This window comes from Chrysochloris asiatica, unplaced genomic scaffold, assembly GCF_000296735.1.
Source record: "Chrysochloris asiatica unplaced genomic scaffold, ChrAsi1.0 scaffold00256, whole genome shotgun sequence".
Lineage (NCBI taxonomy): Eukaryota > Metazoa > Chordata > Mammalia > Afrosoricida > Chrysochloridae > Chrysochloris > Chrysochloris asiatica.
In genome coordinates this window covers 3,576,324-3,590,026 of record NW_006408774.1, presented here as the reverse complement: position 1 = coordinate 3,590,026, position 13,703 = coordinate 3,576,324, and the positions used below count along the sequence as shown (strand labels likewise).

Here is a 13,703-nt window from a genome sequence, read left to right as displayed (position 1 = left end):
GCAGTCGCTGGAGAAGGATATCATGTTTGGTAAGGTGAAGGGTCAGAGAAAAAGAGGAAGACCCTCAGTGAAATGGATTAGCAAAGTGGCAACATCAATGGGCTCAAGCAGGGCAACAATTGTGAGGTTGGCCCAGGATCAGGCAGTGTTTCGTTCTGTTGTGCATAGGGTCGTTATGAGTCGGTCCTGACAAGATGGCACCAAACAATAACAACATATCTGACAATATTCCACTGCTATTCATAAGGTTTTCAAACGGTTTGACTAAATATTTGGAAGTAGTTTGTCTCTCCTTCTTTCTAGTCTGTCTTCATCTGGAAGCTCATCTGAAACCTGTCCACCATGGGTGACTGCTGGTGTTTAAAATACCAGCGGCATAGCTTCCAGAATCACAGCAACACACAAGCCACACAGTATGACAAACTAGTAGATGAAGGTAGATACTGACTAATAGTGACCCTATGTAGGGTTTCTGAGATTGTAAATCTTAACAGAAGCAGACAGCCTCCTTATTTTCCCTTGGTGTGACTGGTGGGTTTGGACTGCCCCATGGCAATTAACATCCCAATACCTAACCCATAGTGCAAGCAGGGCACCTTATAAAACGTCTTCAAGTAACAGAACTACTTCATGAAATAGATCATTCATTTTCAATTTATTATATGACTGGATAAACCTAAATTTAACTATGACTCACATTTATAAATCACAGTATCGTATCAACAGCTCACATTTATGGATGCTAATTCTACTGAGTGCTTCATCTGTGTTATTGTCCTTTATTCTTGCATTCACTCTTCCTACCTGCTACTAATTTGCAAGTCAGGAAACTGAGACTCAAATACGTTGTTTGCCCAAGGATACTAAGAGTCATTGAAGAAGCCAAGGTCTTTCTGACTTCTAAGCATACTGTGTAACCACTACATTATTGCTTCTAGACAAAATAAATTAAAATGTCCAGCAGCATAAATTCTAATTCTGGTGTTAGTACTGGATTTTGAAAATACCAACGACCATGATAAAGCAATAACTTGTGTTCACAGATGTGACAGTATAAAAGCCTTTGGAAAATATGATCTAAGCATCAAACAAAAGATTCTTTACCTGCTGCTGAACCTTTATCTTAAAAATTCTTTATCTAATGTTGAGCAATGTTCACAGATCTGGTAGCTTATTGATACATAAAACATTTTCCTGCATTCAGAAAAATGATTACCTAATAATTTGAATTCATATTCTGATATTGTTTTATAAACACCAGTAAATCTGATGCAATAATTAGAGAGAAACATATTGCTTAGCTCCAGTGATTTTTCCCCCCCCTTCTTATCTTTTGTCCCAGGTTTTACACTCAGAAACTTGTTTTCAAAGATTGATTCCAGACCGCCCTCTCTTTTAGCGATAACACAGCCTCTCTCGAATTTCAATTCTCTTTCCTCTGAAGGATTGTAGAATCTGGCAAACTTCCTGGGCCAATTTATTTGTGGTTAAAAAAAAAAAGTGAGAATTACTGAGGGGTGAAGCCACAATGTGATGCTGTGCAGAGCTGGGGTTGTCTATCGGCAGCCACAGGACAGGTAGGAAGTGATGAGCTAGAAATGATAGGCTAGGTTGTGGGAGAAATGTGGGAGAAGTAAAATCTAGATGCACTGATGCATCTTGGCTCAGGATCTTGGTTCAGGGCTACTATGGCGCCTGTGTTTCTGACTCTGAATTTCCATGCCTGTTTATTCTGTGCATCTCCCCATCCCACCCACCTCTCTGTCCAACCATATACACATCCCCACACCCAGCCACATTCAGCCTGCTAGCTGATACTGTGCTTACAATTTAGCAGCTGGTTAACACGGGGTCACACCCCAGAGTTTCCAGGTGTCAGGTGTTTGAATCCAGCTCTGCCAGTTATTTGCAGTGCACTTGTGTCTTCAATAATTCATGCCACCTCCTGATGACTCATTGTATTTCATCTATAAACTGTAAGAGCATCCACCTGAAAGAGTTTTGTCATTGTTGTTGTTAAGTGCCTTTGAATTGGTTCTGACTCATAGCAACCCTGTATAGGGTTTCTGAGGAGCAGCTGGTGAGCTTGAACTGCTGACCTTGTGGTTCAAACTGACTTTGCAGTTCAGCACATTAACCCGCAGCGCCACACCAGGTCTCCTAAAAGAGCTGTAAGTGCAGTTAAAGAAGAACGTGGCAGGGAAAGAAGAAGAGAGTTTAGGGCAGTCTCTGAAACATAGGGCCACCTGTCAGTTGAATCTGATGTCTGGTGACCCTATGTGTGTCAGAGTAAAGCTGGGTTTTCAGTGACTGATTTTTCAGAACTAGATGGACAAGCCTCTCTTCCAAGGCTTCTGTAGACAGACTTGAACCTCTTGATTAGCAGCTGAGCACATGGACCATTTGTTAATATCCAGGACCTTTGAAGCATAGCAAGGGCTCAAAACATTGTTGTTATTCATGAAGAGGAAACAGAGAAGGGATTGAAGGGGCAATGCCCATGAGAAAAAGCAACGGAGACAAGCAGATGTGGGAGAAAGGTGGTTTATGGAACTTCAGCATCATTACCTGCAGTCCCCTTTTCACCTTTCTCTCCTTTCCTGCCGTCTCTACCATCTCTTCCTGGAAGGCCGATCCGACCGTGGGGCCCAGGGGAACCATTTGCTCCAGGGGGGCCTGGAGGTCCAGGTAAGCCAGGGATGCTACAGATATATCTTGGGGAGGAGTTCTCTCCTTTGAACTGATTGCCCCGAGGTTGTCCGCTTGCACAAATGGCAAAACTTGTAACATAGAGCAAGATAAACATCGTTGGCTCTGGAAGAGAAACACAGGGACATCAGTGTACCTTTGCAGGTGGCGTTTGGGTCAGGTTGATTATGTGCGAACTGGAGAATGCGCAATGGCGACAATTCACTTCAATGCTTGCTTTTGTACACAATGATAAAGCCCTGTTTATTCTCCTGATTTCCATGGAAACAATGACACATGGATGATAGACTGCTCAGTGCTCTACACAGGGGTTGGTGGAAATGAGAATTGATTTTTAAAAATTACAAATTAAAGGATTATGTTGCATCTCTTCTATGGGAATCCATGATGGAATGGAAAACTAATGTTTTATTTCTGCAAAAGTGATGTGTTTTTTTTTTTTTTTAAAGAAAATTAGAGATGCAAATGAATGTTATAAAGATTAATGGTAGTTCTACCATCCCAAGATAATTATTCTTCCTGTTTTGATGTATATAATTTCTACTCTTTTTTCTACACTATGGATAAAAGTGGTATCATGTCATGTTTATAATTCTTAAATTATTTTACTTAACAATATATCATAACATCTCTCTAACATAAAAACTATTCATAACATTAAACAGTATTGCATTTGGTTCTACCGTTCTTTGTGTATACAAAGTCCCAGAATAGATATTTAAGTTGTTACCAGTTTTATGCTTTATAAAAACCATGCTGTTGTTGTTAGGTGTTGTTGAGCTGGTTCCCACTTACAGCAACCTTATGTACAGCAGAACAAGACACCTCCAGGCCAGCATCATCCTCACAATTCTTGCTATATTTGAGTCCACTGTTGCTGCCACTGTGTATGCCCATGTTGTTGGGGGGTCTTCCTCTTTTTCTCAGACCTTCTACTTTACCAAGCATGCTGAACTTCTGCAGGGAATGGGCCCCTCTTGAGAGCGTTTCCAAAGTATGTGAGATGAAGTCTCACCATTCTCACTTTTACAGAGCATTCTGGTGGTGTTTCTTTCAAGACAGATTTATTTGTTCTTCTGGAAGCTCATTGTATATTTAACCACCGTGCTGTTGTTTTATATGCCATAGAGTCAGTTCTGACTCATAGCAATCCTATATAGGATTTCTGATGCTATACATCTTTTTTTAAAGCTTTTATTGTGCATTGAGTGATAGTTTACATGTGAGAACATCAGTTTTGCACTCATCTTATCGTATTTCGTATCATTGCAATGATTACAATCCCCTCCATGCATCACCATTCAACAGTATTTGCTTCTATTCCTCTTTTTTTTTTTTTAATACACAAAAACTCTTAGGAATACATATCATTTAAACAATCTAAGGACACATTCTGCAAGCCTGCTTACTGGCCACCAGCACACAGCCTTTCTCTTTCCATGAATCTAGAGTCCTCAGCTGATCTATCTCTCCACGTCCTCATCTCTGGTGTTGCTGCTTCTCTGGATAGGGTTCTACAGTCCACTCGTGCTCTTCTCCCTTGATGGTCCTAGGGTCCTCTGTTTCTGGACTGTAAGATTAACTACTTCCCCTTTATGTTACAAAACTTCTACCTTTACAGTTGTGACAATCACAATTAGTCATAGTAACAATTACTCATTACTGAATCATAAGAATCTTATCCCCTTCTCCTTTCACCAGACCCATCTAAACAAGATGAAAACTATCTAGTGGGGATTCTACTTCCCTTGCCCTCCGAAACAAAACTTCCTCTTGAAAACTTGTAAGCCAGCCACTTCATGCCTTAATAGGCACCTCCCCCCACTTTTTAGGTAGTCAATGTCTAAGTTGCCTGTCCCCATCAACCTTGTGTACAGAGGGGATATGTTTGATCCTTGATATGAAGAGTCCTTCCCTCTTAGTTGGTATTAGGAACTATTATATCCATAAGTATAGGTCAAGTTCATTAAATTGTAGCCATTTACACTTGTTTCTTTGATCAAATTTCTTTATCTTCCTCTATTTGAGTTCTGATCATCAAGCCATCAAAGCTAGGTCAAATGGGTACTATCTGCAAGTTTGGGTGTTCTTGTGCATCTCCCCTCACTTCATGTCAGTTGGACACTTCACTCTTGGCTCTAGCCCTCTGTGGCTAGGTCCTTGTCCATGGACTTAGGAGTCCTCAGATCTTACCACATTTTGGATCAACCAGCCCTTCCTTTTCTCTTTCTCATGTCTAGATCAACAAGAGTCTACAGAACATGGTTGAGCTCAGAGGTTATACATCTTTTCAAGACCAGAAAGCCTCATCTTTCTCCTGAGGAGTGGCTGGTGGGCTTGAACCACCAAACACCAGGCTGCTATTGTTTCTAAGTGTCACTGAATCAAATCCAACTTTTAGCAACCTTATACAGGGTTTCTGAGGAGTGGTTGGTGAGTTTGAACTGCTGACCTTGTGGTTAGCTGTCCAGTGCTGATCTTACAACTCTACATCAGGAGCCCACACATCATGCTTGTTGTTGTTGTTAAGTGCCATCGAGTCAATTCCAATGTATAGTGACCTTGTACAGGGTTTCCAAGGAGGGACTGGTGAGTTTGAACCATGGACCTTGTGGTTCAAACCAACCTTGCAGTCCTGCGCTTATCCTACAGCACCATACCAGAAGTCCAGACCCCCTTATAATGACTGATGATTTCCTTAAAATTTATAGACTTTTCAAAACAGGAACAAGGAAGTGCCATTTTCAGGAAAACCCTGTTTTTCACTTAATAATCATGTGCCATGCCAATTAGTCTTAATTGGTATGTTGCACCAAGTCCTAAGGGGGGGAGGTATCAAGACTTAATTTAAAATCTGCAGGCAATAATATCATGGTGTGCCATGAAGTTGTTAGCATAGGGTCTCAATTAAAGAGCTGAGTGAAACAAAACCATGCATTGCACCACATGCCTCTAGTGAAGCAGGGAGTAGGTCTCTTTACTGGACTCTAATAGCATTGCTTTCCCTCCAAACGCTGTCAGCTGAGAAACAGGGTTCTTTTTTATTAGAAGGACAGCCTAGTGTATAGATTTTGTTTTTAGGCTCACTGTTCCTTAGGATTAATAGATTTTGGGGTGGGAAACACGTAGAAGTGCTTCTGCACCATGAAAATGAGTAATTTTTGGATGGTTGGGCCTGTGCTTTAATTAGAAATCTGTATAATGTGCACTCCCCTGAAGGAAATCATTCAAGTGTGGAAAATATGCGTTAGCTGAAATTGCTTTTTTTTTTTTTTTTTGAGCCACAACAGAAGATGAACTAGCCACATTGGACTGACCCCTTGTGTGGTACCCATGGGGAAATTACAGCATCTTGGATTCAACCCAGAAATTGACCAAAGTCTTGGAATGACATATTGAGAAAATCACAGTATACACATTCAAAAAAAAACGTCCTAGAAATCTTACTAGTGAAGCAACTATTACAAATCTAGTTTCTGTAACCTTGACCAAATCTCAGAGCTGGGAGTTATCCATGAAGAGGAGACTTCAAAAAATTATTTTTTAGTCCAATTTTTCCATAAACTTTTTGATACCCACTGATATTTACATCTGCTAATGAATCAAAAGTTTTGTTTTGTTTTCTTTAAAAAAAAAGAAAATGAAAGCTATTTGGTTGTATAAAAAATTCTCACAACTAGGTCAGCAAGCAACATTATGATAAATAGTTAAAAGATTGAAGTTGCTAAGGATGTCATTCTACTTGGATCTGTAATAAATGTCCATAGAAGCAACAGTCAAGATGTCAGATAATATAGTGTATTGGACACATTTGTTGTAAAAGACCTCTTAATAAAATGTTCAAAAGCAAAGATGTCACTTTGAAGACTAAGGTGCGTCTGACCTAAGTGATGTCTTTTCACTTGCTTCATATGCATGAGAAAGAAGACCAAAGAGGAATTGAAGTACTGGAATTCGAATGTTGGCAAAGAATATTGAATAGACCACAGACTGGCAGAAGAATGGACAATCCATCTTGGAAGAAGTACAGCCAGAATTATCCTTAGATGTGCAGATGGTGAGATTTCATCTTTCCATACTTGGGACATGTTATCAGGAGCCTCTGCAGAAGGACATCATGCTGGGTAAAGTAGAGGGTGGGCGAAAAAGAAGACGGAGACATGGACTGATATAATGGCAATGGTCCCAAGGATCACCACAACTGTGAGGGTGGCACAGGACCAGGTGGCAGTTAATCCTGTCGTAATGTTCTGTTTGCTCTCTTGACTGTTGCATCCAGAGGTGTTCATTTGTGGATCCAAGTAAAACGAAATCCTTGACAATGCCAATCTTTTCTCTGTTTATCATGATGCTGATGATTGGTTCAGTTTGAGAATTTTTGTTTTCTTTATGTTGAGGTGGAATCCATCCTGAAGGGTTTATCTTTCATCTTAATTGGTGTTTCAAGTCCTCTTCATAGTCAGAAAGCAAGGTTGTGTCATCTGCATATTGCAGATTATTAATGAGACTTCTTTCAATCCTGATGCCACATTCTTCTCCATATCATGCAGTTTTTCAGATGATTTGCTCAGTATACAGAGTGATTAAGTGTGGTGCCCTGACATATACTTTTCCTGACTGAAACCACTCAGTATCCTCTTGTTCTGCCTCTAGATCTATATATAGGTTTTTATACGATCACAATTAAGTGTTCTGAAAATCCTATCCTTTGCAATGCTATTCATAATTTGTTATGATCCACACATTCAAATACCTTTGCATGATTAATAAAACATAGGTAAACATCTTTTTAGTATTCTCTGCTATTAGTTAAGATCTATCTGATGTCAGCAATGATATCCCTCATGTAAGACAGCATCAATCCCAAATTACTGATGCTATTGCTCAATTGGGATTAGGACATTTTCTGACAAATTCAGCAGATCTGGTTAAGACACCCATCCTTTCAAAGGACCCTCACCTAACAGAAAATGGAAAGGATACCATATCCCCACCCCATGTTGATGTTGTTGTTAAGTGCCATCGAGTTAGTTCCAACTCACTGAAACCTTGTATAGGGTTTCCAAGGAAGGACTAGTGGGTTTGAACCACCAACTTTGTGGTTAACAATCTAGTGCTTATCCAACAGCATCACACCGGGACTCCATCTACATCTCTAGCACAGTTAAAACAAGATACAATGGTGAAATATCTGGTTAAAAATTAGGAAAGTTGGGTGACACGATTGTACTCTCTCACCATACTTATGCAACGTGTATTCTGAGCAAATAATCCAAGAAGCTGGATTATATGAAGAAGAATGTGACATCAGGATTGGAGGAAGATTCATTAACAACCCGTGATATGCAGATGATACAACCTTGCTTGCTGACAGTGAAGAGGACTTAAAATAGATACTGATGAAGATCCAAGACCACAGCCTTCAGTATGGCTTGCATCTCAGAGTAAAAAAGAGCAAAAATCCTCCCCACTGGAGCAATAATAACATCATGATAAATGGAGAAAAGATTGAAGTTCCCAAAGTCTTCATTTTATTTGGATCCACTATCAACACTCATGGAAGCTGCAGTCAAGAAATCAAGCAATCTATTGCAAATCTGCTGCACAGACCTCTTTAAAGTGTTCAAGAGCAAAGATGTCAGTTTGAGGACTAAGGTTTGCCTGATCCAAGCCATGGTATTTTCAATAGCTTCATATGCATGTGAAAGTTGAACAGTGAATACGATTTGAAGCATTTGAGTTGCGGTGTTGGAAGAGAATATTAAAAGTACTATGGACTGCCAAAAGGGCAAGCAAATTGTGTTGGAAGATATATATCCAGAATATGCCTTAGAAATCAGGATGGCGAGACTGTCTCTCATACTTTTGATACATTATCAGGAGGGACCAGTCACTGGAGAAATGCATCATGCGTGGTAAAATGGAGGGTCAGAGAAAAAGAGGAAGACCCTCCATAGAGATGGGATGGCACAGTGACAACAGCAATGAGGTCAAGCTTAGCAAAGATTTTGAAGATGACACAAGACTAAGCAGTGTTTTCTTCTGTTGTGCACAAGGTCACTATGAACAGGAAATGACTGGATGGTACCTAATAACAATTCTCTTTTGAAAGGCTGACTAGAGAAGGCTTTGAGAAGGGGTTTGAAAGAGAGTAAGCTTTTTGAAAATGCTTCTAAGGAGGTTTTAAACCAAGACAGAATGAGATGTTGTAGGTTGAGGCCAGGAGCCTGTTCTAAAGAGGGAGCTAACATAATCTGGATAGAAGGTGCTTTGGGCAGGGCATCTCTTAGACGCACGATGTGGGATGGGCAGAAAGCAGACATGCTCCAATAACTATGGGGACAGTCTGTAAAGAAAAATGTGCTAAGGGCCTAGTTGGTGCTGGCAAGAGAAAGCAGACATTTTAAAGATATGCTTAGAAGGAAGGATTTAATAGTCAGGTCAAAATGTCCTCAAAGAAGGAATAAATGGAAAGAGCTGAAACAAGTCAGATTCATTCCCTGATCAAACTGATGACCTATCTTTAGTAAATGCGTTAAAATGCAGTCTGTACAGGGGGCGGAATGCTAGAGGAACCTCCAATTAGAATGTGTTGACATTTTTTTTTAACCCTCGTCAATCCTCATAGGAATTGAGGAGCAATATAGTGCCTGGTGCACATTGATGGATCAGCGGCAGAGAGTAGGGTTCTGGGACTTAGCTCACGCAGGATGAGAGCATGGCATGCCTGGTCTCTTTCACAGTATTTCAGAAATACAACTCAATGATTTGAGGTCTCATTTGGCATGATTTAGAGTGCCCAAAGCACCTTCTATTCAGATTATGAAGAGCAGAGATGTCAGCTTGAGGACTAGGGTGCGCCTGACCCAGGCCATTGTGTTTTCAATAGCCTCATATGGGTGCGAAAGCTGGACAGTGAATAAGGAGGATCGTAGAAGAATTGATGCCTTTGAGTTGTGGTGTTGGAGGAGAATACTGAAAGTGCCATGGACTGCCAAAAGAACCAACAGATCTGTTTTGGAAGAAGTGCAGCCAGAGTGCTCCTTGGAGGCCAGGATGGCTAAACTTCGTCTCTCCTACTTTGGACATATTGTCTGGAGGAAACAATCATTGGAGAAGGATGTCATGCTGGGTAGGGTGGAGGGTCAGAGAAAAAAAGGAAAACCCCCAACGAGATGGATCAGCCAGGTGGCATCATTGATGGACTCAAGTGTGGCAGCGGTAGTGAGGTTGGCCCAGGATCGAACATTGTTTCGTTCTGCTGTGCATGGGGTCGCTATGAGTCAGTTCTGACTCGATGGCACCTGGCAACAGAGTGCTTTCTGGAACCCTGATGTGGCACTGTGGGTTAATGAGCTGGACTACAAAGTTGGTTTGAATCACAATGTCAGCAATTCAAGCTCACCAGTCGCTCCTCAGACACTCTACACAGGGTCACTATGGGTCAGAGCTGACTCGACATCACTTAACAACAACAACAACAACAAAGTGTTTTCTGGTGTGGTGCTGTAAGATACATACTGGATTGCTAACCACAAGGTTAGCAGATCAAACCAACTGTTTTGAACAATATTATACAGGGTCACTATGAGTCAGAACCAATTCAATGGCATTTAACAGCAACAAACAAAGAATACTATTGGTTAATATCAATATTATTCAATTTATACACCAACCACTAAAGCCAGTGGTGATGGCATTGAAGAATTCTACCAACTTTTTCTGCCTGGAATTAATCAATTATGCTATCAATATGCATTGATAATTACTGGTGATTGGAATCAGAATTTTTTGAAATCATGATTTCACAGATTTGAGGTCTCTCTCTATTTTTTCCATCTCCCTCCCTGAGTTGAGGTCTATTTTATTGTGTTTCTAATATATCCCCCAACTAAAAATAAAAAAAAAAACGTATCTGTCCATTTTTTCTTTACGTTCTTTTCTTCTTTCCACTTTGAAAATTTTTTCTGACAAAGAGTATGAGGTAGGTAAGGATCAAACTTTATATCTGCTATTCCTTGTATTGGACAAGCCATCTTTTGCCTCCTGTCCACTGCTTTGCAATGAAGTTGGTTATTTTGACTGGGTCAGGAGTTTATAAACATCTTTCCTTAGTTTGCTTGGATTATCAATGACACAGTATAAAATCAATCCATTTAAGAATTGATTCATTTAAAGTACACAATTCAATGTTAGCCACAATCTAATTTCAGAACATTTTCCTTACGCCAGTAAGAAACGCTGTATCTATTAGTGGTTGCTCCTTAGACAAGATGTTTCAAAACATTGGACTGAATTATGCAACTCTATTGTGGTCTGTGTGCTAACGTGTATTTTTCCCACATTGTGCTTCTTTAGAAGGAGAAAATTAAAACTCTGGAAATATTATGACTCTTGAACAAATCTGCCCTGAACACTAAATGATCTACTATATGGATTTCTGTGCAAGCTTTACAAAATAAGGGGTTTTCTGTCTTTAAAGTACTTTAAAATACTTGATTTGTATTACTGTAGATTTCTAAGCCTACACGTTACTTTGTATTTTGACTATTTGAGCCAGGAATGTGGTATCCAGCTCTTTGTAATTTTTTGAATTCGTATACCCTTTTGTTCTTGCTAAACTAGCTTTGGAAACCACTTGGAGAAAGACTGATTACATCCGTTTAAAGATCAATGTCTAGGAAGTAGTTCAGAGGTTAAGAATCCCTTTGTAAATAGGATTGTTGTTGATGGTAAGTGCAATCGAGTCATTTTCAACTCATAGGGTTTCCCCGAAGTGGCTGGTGAGCTTGAACTGATGACCTTGCAGTTCAAACCGAACTTGCAGTCCAGCGCATTAACCCACAACACCACAATATTTAAAAAAGACAGTTGAGATGGAGACCACATAGTAGGATTGTTACTACTATGCTAGATGTCTTAAAGGCACCGTTTACTTCATTTCCATCGTGTTTATGATGTTATTACCTTCACTTCACAAATAATAAAATGTAGTCCCGATTACTCAAGTCTACACAATCCTAAAATGGCACAGCCAAGATTTGAACCACATTCTTGTTGGGTCCAAACTTTTGTGTTTTCAGCTACATCATGTGAAGGAAACTGTGACCTAGTATTTCATGACAAAGGGCTGGACCTGATTGTTAACTCAAGTTGGAAATGGGCTTTGCCTGGAAATCATTAGGAAGAGGATAGGTAAGTAGGGGCGGCCAAACCAAGACATATCCTTGGCCTGCAGACGCAGAGATTTCACAACAGCAGGCTTTGTGTCATCCTAGCTACATTTAGAGTGGCTCTGTGAGCAAGACAGGGTGGGGAATTTAGATACGTGTCCACGCCCCAGTTCCTTCTGTGATGTGGTTCCTCAGCCTTTGTCTTTGTGGTCCCCACTGCCCCTTAATTTTCCAATTGCTTGTGCCATGGATTACCTTCCCTTCTCCTCTCACCTCGTCATCCTGTAAGATCACACAATTCCATTATGTTTGCTGTTTATTAACAATCTGTTTCCCTTTCTGTTTCCTCCAGCAAAGTGTGAACTTTATCACTGACATCTAGGACTGAGCTGATTTTGAGTAGTGCCACAAAGGTTGGAAAAAAAAATATTTAGAAATGCTTCTTATTATCAAGAGTTCATGATTGATAAAGCTTTGGCTTTTTAATGGGAACTGCTATGTTGGCACAAGAGTCATACACACTGACATCTCATTTACAGAGCAATCCTTCCTTTGTGTCATCGTCCCAAAGACTCTTTTGTGGTAGATTGGACAGATGACGATGGTTTAGAGAAGTTAGGGAACTTGACCCTGGTCACAAATCTAGCATCAGACTAGAAATTTGAATCCAGGTCTCCAGTTTCCTAGATTCTTCCTACAGGACTCTCTATTGAATAAACCCAACAAATACAGTCATGAGAACTGGTCAGTACATCTACATTTGACAAAATGCTAAAAAAGAATGAGCACCATACCTTGTCTGAGCTGATAGGTTCCTGCAGGGCTCTAAATCCACAAGAGTCTGAGTATCTTTTCATGAGAACCCAGAGAAAAACTGGTTTTGGTACCAGACAAAACAAGAGATCTGACTTCTCAGAGATTTCCAAATAGTTGTGCTAAAAATAATTTTCACCTTTAGTCCCAAAGAGCCAGAGGCCCTGGAAATCATTCATTGGGTGATGCTCAACTCTGGGGCCTGTTAAAATTGTGATTGTGTTTGGGATAAAGATTTAGTGTCTGTTTTCCTTGATGGGATTTAGACTTTCCTCCGTCTCCGCGTGTTGTGGTTTCTCTTTCAAATTTACTTACTTTTCCCTTTGTTTTCCACTGAGTAAAGTTTCCAAGGGAGGAGGGAGGAGCACAAATTGCCAGCTGGAAATTCATTGTTAACTTAGAGAAAAAAGTCATTTCTTAGTCTGGACATATGGGAATGCTTCAAAGAATAACAAGAAGAGGTGCTCCTCTTCTTGACGATTATGGCAAGAAAATGACTCCTCATTCTATGTACTGCAAAAACAAAGTGCATGAGTACGCCGGCGTTTTGTTTTTCCTCCTCTGAGTGGATAAAGGATTGGGTATTTTTAGAAGCCTAAAATGTGTTTGTTCCTTTAGATACCAAATCATAACAATTCAAAAGGCAGATTCGTTCCCCAAAACCTACGACTTGTCTTCTTCGTCGCAATCAATTTCCTTGTTTGTCTCTGATAAGTATTTCTAACATCTCCTTAGCAACGGCAATATATAATTCATGGCATTTTCTAGGGAAATTAAGCAACTGGACAATCTTGTTTTTATCATGTTTTCCAACCCATGCTTCTCGAGCAATTGAGAACACTAATGGAAAGAACTGATTCCAAGTTTGAGACATGTACAATGGCCACCAAGTTGACCAAGAAGATTGGCAAGCTTCCCATTCCAATATGTTTTATTTTGCTTTAATGATCTACCTTCCTTATCATCCATTTGCCTGTGTGTTACACTGTGGTGACATTTGTATTGTTG

At 40.1% G+C, this 13,703-nt stretch overlaps 1 protein-coding gene across 1 annotated transcript in view; it reads right to left on the bottom strand.

The window, feature by feature from the left end:
• Positions 1-12,471, bottom strand: part of C1QTNF7 (C1q and tumor necrosis factor related protein 7) — a 25,171-nt gene extending 12,700 nt beyond the window's left edge. Inside the window, exons 1-2 of the mRNA XM_006873809.1 lie at positions 12,456-12,471; positions 2,569-2,814 (exon numbers count right to left, since the gene is read on the bottom strand). Coding sequence (XP_006873871.1) covers positions 2,569-2,806 — 238 coding nt within the window. The 5' untranslated portion in view covers positions 2,807-2,814; positions 12,456-12,471. The remainder of the gene's footprint in view (positions 1-2,568; positions 2,815-12,455) is intronic.
• Between the last annotated feature and the right edge of the window lie 1,232 nt (positions 12,472-13,703).